The sequence below is a fragment of the Eptesicus fuscus genome, chromosome 16, assembly GCF_027574615.1.
Source record: "Eptesicus fuscus isolate TK198812 chromosome 16, DD_ASM_mEF_20220401, whole genome shotgun sequence".
Taxonomy (NCBI): Eukaryota; Metazoa; Chordata; class Mammalia; order Chiroptera; family Vespertilionidae; genus Eptesicus; species Eptesicus fuscus.
Window position 1 is genome coordinate 15,168,991 of NC_072488.1, and position 9,956 is coordinate 15,178,946.

Sequence of the window (9,956 nt, forward strand, 5' to 3'; positions counted from 1 at the left end):
ACAGACCGACACTCCATCCACTGAGCCAAACCGGTTTCGGCTCAACTCCATTATTAAAACTGCTCAGGGATAAACCTTAAGATGCCCAAGACTTCTCCATTCTCTCACACCCCTCTTCAAGTTTGTCAGCAGATGCTTTCAACTCTACCTTCAAACTATATCCAGTAACCAACACTTCTTACCCACCCTCACTGCTATCGTCATCATCATCTCTCACTTGGATTACTGCCTTCTTTTTAACTGGTCTCCCTGGTCCTGCCCTTGCCACTGCCCTCACCACTCCCCAACTGTAGTCTAATCTCAACATAGCATTCAAGAGATCCCAGTAAGTCTAAATGAGAGCATGTCATCAACTGCTCAAAATCTTCTCACTCAAGTAAAAATCCTTACAATGGTCAAGACCCAGTATCATCTGACCACAGCTTTATGCCTCTGCTCCAGGCATTTGTCATATCACACTACTCTGCCCCAGGTCACTTCATTCCAGCTTCAATGGCCTGCTCCAGTCTCAGGACCTTTGAACTTGCTGTGGCCTAAAATTGTCTAGCCCTTAAAATTATCTAGAATGCAAGCCTGTTCTTTCAGCTACTTCAAGTCTTCATTCAAATGTCATCTCAATGAAGTCTTCCCTTCCATACTATTTAAAATCGCTAATTTCTCTCATCCTTTAACATTGCTAATGCGCTAGCTCTGCTTTATCTGCTTTATAATTCTATATGCAATTATAGCACTTTCCTCTATCAAACATACTGCCTATTTTACTTATTTACCTTATGTATAGTCTGTCTCCTCCAACTAGAAGATAAACTCTAGACATTTTTGTTTGTTTCATCTCCTGCCACATACACACCCAGTCCCTAGAGCAGAACTCGGTTGGTTCAATACTGAAACAAAGCCTCTCCAGAAGTGCTGAGTTTGTCAGGCCCAATTCCAATTCTAGGACTAATCTAATTCAAATATACCAATTCCTTTTTGTCAGTATTTATAGTATATGAATAATATTCAAAATTCACAAATGTTTTTAGTTATGCTTTTATTTTATAATCTAAGTATTTACTTACCTGACAATTATAGATTGCTTACTATTTCCAAAATAGTTCAACCTCTTACTCTGGCATTACAATAAAAAGAAAGAAGGCCTAGGTTCAAATCCTCGGTCCACCATTTACCAGTAGTACTAGTATGTCTCGGGCAATTTAGCCTCCTCTTAGTTTTTCATCAATAAAATACCAAGGTGGGGGGTGGATAAAGACCAGCCTGCCTTAATTTATCCTACACCTAATCATAATATTATTGTGAAAATCAAAAATGTATGAGAAAATGCTTTATAAACTATAAATGATATACAAGTGTGACTTAAATGTCCATACTGTATTCTGGAAAAACCTGAAATGGAACAGAAAAGTTCAGTGTTTGGGCAGCATACCTCACCATACCGCCCTGCCCCTAACACTAAACTCTAATTTTGGAATCAGACTGGCTCTTCCACTTACTTGTTGTACTTTAAACAAGTTACTCAACCACTCTGAGTCATTGTTTCCACATCCATAAATGGACAGAAAACTAGCTTTGTAGCATCCTTTTGAAGATTAAAGATTATATACACACATATAGAATGTACCTATGAAATACAACATTTTTATTTGTTGCAGTCTTGTTCTTCTTTCAAATGGAGAAAAACCCAAAGGCAGATAATATAAACATACACCGAGATAGAAAAGTTAACTTTGACTTGGAGATTTCATGTGAAAGGACAAGAAGGAAAATGAGAAAGAGCTAGAATTAATCAAGCAATAATTTCAATAGTTTTCCAATTAAATTTGTTCTTTCCTTCTTGCCTTTCTCAATGATAAAATAACAGGATGAGGTACAAAGGAAAATCAGCATATAGAAAATCATTAATTAGTAATCCAAAAAAGTTCATTTCAAAACTAAATATTATATAGTCCTTTCTTTTCAAAGCAGAATAATTCTAGTAGTTTTTCAATTTCTCAAATACCAAATATATTTTGACACTCTAGAATTCAAGGTACATGCCAAAAAAAAAAAAAAATCATGTTTTTCCAACTATAGAATCCTGATATAACTGTATTAAATATGTTTAGAAATGACAGAATGAATACAAAAAGTAAAAATTCAATTTAGATATGTATCATGCAAACACATCAAGAATGCTTTGAAATCATCAGACTTTGATATATTTTCTCAATTCTATGACACCAGCAATTATAAGATGTACCATCAATATAAAAACCATTTTCCAAGGGGGGGAAAATCCCTCCCACATTAAATACTCACTTAAAGATATAAAACATATTGCCCTAACCGGTTTGGCTCAGTGGATAGAGCATCGGCCTGCAGACTCAAGGGTCCCGGGTTCGATTCCAGTCAAGGGCATGTACCTTGGTTGTGGGCACATACCCAGTAGGGAGTGTGCAGGAGGCAGCTGATCGATGTTTCTCTCTCATCGATGTTTCTAGCTCTCTATCCCTCTCCTTTCCTCTCTGTAAAAAAATCAATAAAATATATTTTAAAAATATATATATATAAAACATACCAAATTCAAAAAATACTAAGTTGTAAGGGATCCCTCTGGGATGCCAAAAGAGCTAACTACAAAGTAGAAGATACTTGTAACAGACATATTTAACAAGATTGTACCCAGAATCTAGAAAGAACTACAAATCAATATGAAAAAGTAAACAGCGTATTTTTATTGATTTCAGAGAGAGGAAGGGAGAGAAATAAAAAGAAACATCATCTATCGGCTGCCTCATGGACATCCCACACCGGGGATTAAGCCCACAAGCCAGGCATGTGCCCTGACCAGGAATCAAACCGTGACCTCCTGATTTATGGGTCAATGCTCAACCACTGAGCCACGCCTGCTGGGCTAAAAAAAAAAAAAAAAAAAAATTAAGATAAACTGGGAGAGAAAAGGCATTAGAGTAAGTTTCTTGGAGGTGTTAGCACCTGAATCTTTAAAAGATGAATAGGAGTGCCCTGGCCAGGTAGCTCAATTGATTGGAGCATGTCAAGGTTGCAGGTTCCACAGCGAGTTAGGAAACATACAGGAATCAACCAATGAATGCATGGATAGATGGAACGAGTCAATGTTTCTCTCTCTCTCTCTCTCTCTCTCTCTCTCTCTCTCTCTCTCCTCTCTCTCCCTCTCCCTTCCTCGCTCCCTCCCTCCTTTTCCCTCTCTAAAATCAATAAATAAAAATTTAAAAAATAAATAAAAGGTGAGTAGGAGTTATCCTGACAAAGTGCATTCCAACAGAGGGAACAGCTTGGCAAAAGCACAGCGATAAGAAACTGTACACTGTATTTAAAGAAACAAAGAACAGCTGCTAAGGGTAATAAAGGCAAGAACTGGGATGGGTGGGTGAAAGTGGCCAAAGAAATAGAAAGATGCCAAGTCACCAAGGGAGTTATTAGACCTTAAGCAATGGGCTAGATGGGGCAGTGAAGTTTATGTAAAGAAATTATGTGGGCAGACAGATTAATCAGGGAGCAATGCAGAAGATGGAGTTAAGGGGGATAAGATTGGCAGAAAGAAGGCCGGTTAGGAGGCGGTTATATCTGTCCTGCAAGAGATAAAAGGGCCTGAAATAATGAAATGTAAGCTGTAACAAATCTGGAGAAAATATAGAGTACAAACACATTATGCTGCTGGTCTAGAGATCACACTCTGAACAACACTAACCTACAGTAAGGGTTGTCAAATTTTTTTCTGTAAAGGACCAAATAAAAAGGATTTTAGGCTTTAGAGGCCACATATGGTCTCTATTGCACTTCTTGGTCTTCGTTTTTAAACCTTTTAAAAATTAAAAACCATTCTTAGCTAGTGGACTTTATTCCTTTTTTAAGACAGCAGGCTGGATTTGTGAGTGCAATAAGTTTGCTGATCCCTGCTGTACACCTATAAAGAAGTGAGGATTAACCTGCCTAGAGATTAATTTCCCTAAAATGCTACGCTATTATTAGTCCCCTACTCAGAAACTTCTCCATAGGTCCCGACTGCCTACGGACTAAGTCAAATCCCTATGATGCACAGCATTCATAGTCATCTATACTCTAGTTCCAACCAGATTCACCCCTGGGTGAATCTTCCATTCTTATTAAATTGACCTACTTACATTTACCTGACTCTGTACCTTTGTAGTGTTCCCCCATGTTCTTTCCTCCTTTCCAAACCTGCCCAAACACCCTTTCTTCAAAGCACAATTCAAGTCCTACAGTGAAGTGATTCCACCCTCCTCAGAACTCCCAAGAGCACTGTCTCAATTATTCTGATTTTTACTTGCTGCCCTGTGCTATTGCTTACTTCAAATAAACTGCATATTCCTAGAGGCGGGGAATAATTTATACTTCTCTCTACCAATGGATCTAGCATATAACAAAGGTTACATAAAAATGAAGACATATGTGTATATGTATGTAGTATACATACGCATACACACACGCACTTTTTTTTCTAAACTAGCTATTGCCCTCGCTGGTTTGGCTCAGTGAATAGAGAATCTGCCTGCGGACTAAAGGGTCCCAGGTTCAATTCCAATCAAGGGCACATGCTTGGTTGCGGGCTCTCTCCCCAGTAGCGGTCGTGCAGAAGGCAGCCAATCAATGATTCCCTCTCATCATTCAAGTTTCTCTCTTTCTCCCTCTCCCTTCCTCTCTGAAATCAATAAAAATATTTAATTTTTTAATATATTTTATTGATTTTTTTCAGAGAGGAAGAGAGAGAGATAGAGAGTTAGAAACATCAATGAAAGAGAAACATCGATCAGCTGCCTCCTGCACACCCCACACTGGGGATGTGCCCACAACTAAGGTACATGCCCTTAACCAGAATGGAACCTGGGACCCTTCAGTCCGCAGGCTGACACTCTATTCACTGAGCCAAACCGGTTTCGGCAATAAAAATATTTAAAATAAATAAACTAGCTATTAACTGAAGCAAATGTGATTTCACTCTTACCTTACATCAGCAATTGTACACTTTAACTCCACAGATGCAATGTGAATGCCATAGGAACCACAGAATGACAATCCACAAGTACATTACTCTTCTATTACACATTTTTAGGGCTAGTTTATTAGGGAAACAAGAATAATACAAGTAGAATTTTTCCAATGGTCAATGTTATCATTATAGATATACTGGGATAATATTAAATATAGAACTCACTAGATCAAGTCAAAGTTTACTTACCTACATTTTCATTTATTTTTTAAAATGCAAAGTAAGATTTTACAACTAAATTGCTTTAAATTCCCCCTAAATTATTACTCAAATTTAAAGTCACATATACATGTATACATACACATACACAAAAGCCACATACAGTCTGAATTTTTTAAAATAAACTTCTCTGTGACAATTCACATTACCAAAATGGCATTATTGATTTCATTCAGAATTTAGGAAAGATATTATATTTTAAATTTTTAAGAAAATAGTCCATTTTCGATTACTATTGATAAATAGCTATAATCACAGGCTGTTTTGAGCTGGATTCACGGATTCTTCCTCTACTTGAGATTACTAAATAAGTCTTTTTCAAGTTCAAAGTGTGAACTGTGCCTTATTTTACTACACAAAGAATGTCCAAGAAGCTATAAAAATTCCTCCAGAATAATTTGACCACATTTCAATGCCAACTACAGAAAAAGTTTAAAACATTTATAGAAAGTATAAAAAACAAAAGCAAAAGAAATTAACCAAAAGATGGTTATGAAAGTGAATACTGAGACTTTTTACTCTTCAAAACACATTGAAGAAAGCTTATAAATTTACAACCCTGAAAAGACTATTGTCCATTGATAAATTTAATATTAATAATGCACTAATTGGAGAACAAACCCAGGAACCAGGGACTCCCATTCATCAATTCTGTTCTGCCACTGGCTTAGTAGAGTTTGGGGCACATTCCCACATGGTGAACAAGAAAAGCTTAACTGACATTCTAAGGCTGTAAGGATTGATTAAATGTTTATGAAATACTCTAGGACCATGAAGGAAAGCCAATGTAACCATTAGATGTAATTTAGTTAAAACTGTAGCTAAAGCCTCATTCTATATAAAAATGGGCACTGTTTTTGTGTACGGTGTCCAGAAATTTGTTAATGTGGCTACATTGAGACACAGGTTATGCTTCCATCACAGTAATTTTATTACAGTGGTGACAATGAGACCTGTAACATTTTAAAAAAAGAAAAAGAAAAAAAAAAACTGTAGCTAAGAGTTAGGCTTGCAAATCCAATCATAAAATTCTTTTGTGTCTTCTTAACACAGCAAATCTTCAGTGAGTCAGTTAAGTGTGTGTATTTAATGAGCTGGTTTAGCAACCTCAGAGGAATGAATTTTCTTCCAAATCTCTGTTTTCTCACAAACTCTGTCACTATCCAACCCACCTAGTTGCAAAGGGAGACAAGATCCGATTCAATGTTAGGTCTATCTCGGAGGGAAGGGGGGAGGGGGGAGAAGGGAAGTAATCAACCAAAGACCTTGGATGCATATATGCATAACCCATGGACGCCAACAGTGGGGTGGAGGGGGCCTGGGGCGGGGGGATGGGAATGGGCTGGAGGGAGTCGGTGGGGGCAAAAAAGGGGACATATGTAATAGTTTGAACAATAAAGTTTAAAAAAAAAAGTTAGGTCTAGTTATTGATAAGCCACTACCAAATGGCTGAAATCTATTAGAAATCACAGTGGAACTTTGTTAACTTACCAGAAATGTGAAGCCTGAAAGTCATCCCAGAAAGCAGTCATCCTAAGAAGGGCGTTATTAAAGGGAAAGTCCCTACACTTTTTTAAAGAGCTGGAAAGTGTTTGTAGACAGTGTGGACATCAGACTAAATTCGCTCAAACCGAATCTAATTCGTTAGGCAGTGCCAGCACCTGCTCGCTGAGGAGGGACTAGAGACCGGGGAGGCTGCTCGGGAAAAGTGCTGAGGCCATCTCCAGCTGCCCCTTCCTGGGTGACAGGAACAATGCAAACACTGACAAAGGAGCTGGGAGGCCAACGAGCCTCTGCTTAGCAATTCTACCCGCAACGGAGCCACAAACCCCAGCCACGTCCTCCTCTCCCAGAGCTCACACGCGGAGACCTGGTCTCCGTTTTGGCAACGTGGGAAAGCGCACCCCTTCGCGCTGTTCCAGCAGCCGAGCGCCTGAGCGCGGAGGGGAAATGCTGCCTTTCCGAGCTGCCGAGGCCAGGGGACACTTCCTCTGCGCAGAGGCGAGCACACCGGTGTGCACGGAGACTCCGAGGACAGCCGGGTCTGGAGCGCCGGCGGGGAGGCCAGGGGAGGGAGGGGAGGCCGGAGGGTCGCCGGCTCCGGGTGCAGGAAGCGGGGCTGGGGCGCCGGGCACACCGGGCTCCCAGGGTGGCAGCGCTCGGCCGCCCGCTCCCGGGAGCCGAGGGAAGACGGGAAGCTCGGGTCCGGGAGCCCCAGGAGCACGTTCCTTCCTCGAGCCCGGTCCCGAGGGGCGGCGCGGGCGGCTGGGGCAACTCTCCCTCTCGCCAAACTCCGGGGTGAGCGCGAGGGCGGCCAGCCGGGCTCCCGGCGGGGTGCCGCCCGGTGGGGGAGGCGGCGAGGCCGGCCTCGGTCCGCTCCCTGCCCACGCGGTCCGCGCGGAGGCCGTCCGCGCCCGGTCCCTCCCGCCGCGCGGGGCAGGGCCGCCAACCTCGGCCGCGGGCGCGGGGCCAGGCGGCGGCGGCGGGCGGCCTGGGCCCTACCTGAGGCTGTGTACCAGCTCCCGGCGTGGCTGGCTTCCCGGCAGACCACTCGGTTGGACATCTTGGTGCCTGTGCCGCCTATGGTGCACGAGGATGAATGAGGAGGCGGCGGCGGCGGCGGGAGCGGCTCCGCGAGGGGACGAGACGCCGCGGGCCCAGCCCAGGAGGAGGCGGCGGCGGGGAGGAGATCGGCCCGGCCCAGGAGGAGGAGGAAGAGGAGGAGGAGGCGGCGGCCCGAGAGGAGGAGATGGCAGCCGGGCGGTGGCAGCCACAATCAGCACGAACTCCGGCGACCGCCGGAAGATGGGGCCCGCGGCGGCCTCACCGACGCCCCGAGAGCCCAGGGCCGGCCCCGGAGTCGCCGCTGCTCCCCGGCCGGGGCTGGTCCTCGCCGCGCCGCCCCCGCGGCCCCCTCACCTCCCGGTTGGCCTCCCGGAGCCACCGCGGTGACCCCACCCCCGTGACTCCGCACCGCCCCCACCCCCCACCCCCGCGGGACTCCCAGCACCCACCCCCACCCCCACCCGGGCCGGGCCCTCCCGCCCCGCCGGCCGCCGGCCCCGCCCCGCCCCTCCTCCGGCCGCGCGGCGAGGTTAAAGGCGGAAACCGGACAGGCCAGACGGCATCTGGGGTCGGGCGGCCCCGCGAGGAGGCAGCGGAGGCTGCAGCTCCGCGCACACAAAGCCCAGGCCGGGCCTGAACCGGGCGGGCGGACCCGCAGGAGCCAGCGCTTCCTTACTCGCTGCTCTAACGGGTGCTGCCCACTGAGCATGCCCAGCTCCGCGGCCAGGCCCGCCGGGGACTCGCAACGTGCGCGCTCCGCTCGCCGGGGTTTAGAGGCAGCAGCTGGGAGGGGCGGGCTCGGGGAGCGGACGCAGCCGCAAGGCAAGCCCCCTCCCCCAGCCAATTCCTTAAAAGAGCGGCACCGGGGTCAACCAGATGGTGCTTTCCACCTGGAAAGTCCAGCTCGCACCTCCCTCCCAGCATCATGCACAGGAGTCCTTAGTGCATTCGCACCCCCAAGGTTTACTACTAGAGCCGCAAGTCTGTAGCCACGCTGGGAAGTTCATTAGTACAGGTACAGGGTAGTATACCTGAGGTCCTGCAAACGCTGGTTTTTGCTTCACAAGGCCACCCTTACCAGCCAATCTTGGCTTTGACACTGTAAACATTTGTCTTGTTTCATGTGATATTTATGCAGGTACATGTCTTAACTCCCTAACTAGCTAAAATGTGGTATAGCTAACCTCAGTTATTCTCATCTATAAAATGGGAATAATAATATTCGGATATCCCTAGGATTATGAGTTAATAAACATAGAGCATGGCATAGTAGGCAAACAGCAAACATTATTTCCAACCCTCCATACTTTTATCAACCCCAGTATTTCATGTAAGGGTCAAGGGCAAAGAATTCCTTTAAAATTATAGAAGAATCACAGCAAAATAAGATATCTTGGACTTCCCAGTAAGTGTTGTTAGGAAGTAAACCATTCCAAAATTGGTAAGAGAAAGTTGAGTATCTTCAATGAAAGATTTGTGGTTAAAAACCATAAAATTGTTACATCAGAATTTCACAGTGAACAGATCTTTGGTATAGTTTAAAGCAGACAACTGGCTGATATATTAAAAAAAATTTTTTTTAAGCCCTGGACGGTGTGGCTCAGTTGGTTGGGTGTCATCCCAGTTCAATTCCTGGTCAGTGCACATGCCTGGATTTCTGGCTCAATCCCCCAATTGGGGGTGTGCAGGAGAAGGCCTGTTGATGTTCCAATCTCACATAGATTTTTCTCTCTCTCCCTCTCCCTTCCTCTCATACAGGTCAAAGTGAGCAGACCAAAAAAAAAAAAAGGACTGGCTGGTTTTTTATTGTAAAAAGAAGCAATGAAGTTAAGTATCACAAATACTTCTCACTTAGCTATAAGCAACATATTGGTAAAAGTGGGTTTCAATGCCCATTCAAGCACTTACCAGTGTGGTCTTCAGCAAGTCACTTATCCTCTCGAAATCTGTTTCCTCATCTGCAAAATGGGAATAACAATATCTACTTTGCAGAGTTGCTATATTAGAAATAATTTAAGTAAAATAGCACTGCAACTGGCACGTAGAACTGCAATGATAGCTATTATATTATTACCATAAAGGTTGATAGCACAGGAGGATATTCTACACCCTCTGCACTTATACCAGTAATCCAACTTTATTG

The 9,956-nt window shown here is 44.3% G+C and overlaps 1 protein-coding gene and 1 non-coding gene across 5 annotated transcripts in view; one reads left to right on the forward strand and one right to left on the reverse strand.

The window, feature by feature from the left end:
• Window positions 1-9,956, reverse strand: part of MEMO1 (mediator of cell motility 1) — a 101,066-nt gene that overhangs the window by 80,201 nt on the left and 10,909 nt on the right. For 2 of the 4 annotated variants that reach the window (XR_008558593.1, XM_054728361.1), the window contains exon 1: window positions 7,751-7,874. Coding sequence is in view for 2 of the 4 variants with exons in the window: in XM_054728361.1 (XP_054584336.1) it covers window positions 7,751-7,811 (61 nt within the window). In the remaining 2 variants the exon portion in view is untranslated. Of the gene's footprint in view, window positions 1-7,750; window positions 8,015-9,721; window positions 9,772-9,956 lie in introns of those variants that run through there. The other 2 variants (XM_028140155.2, XM_054728363.1) reach the window with 2 other exon arrangements.
• Window positions 6,074-6,212, forward strand: LOC114230393 (small nucleolar RNA SNORA1). Its single transcript, XR_003616284.2, has one exon. It is a non-coding gene; the product is annotated as a small nucleolar RNA SNORA1 (small nucleolar RNA).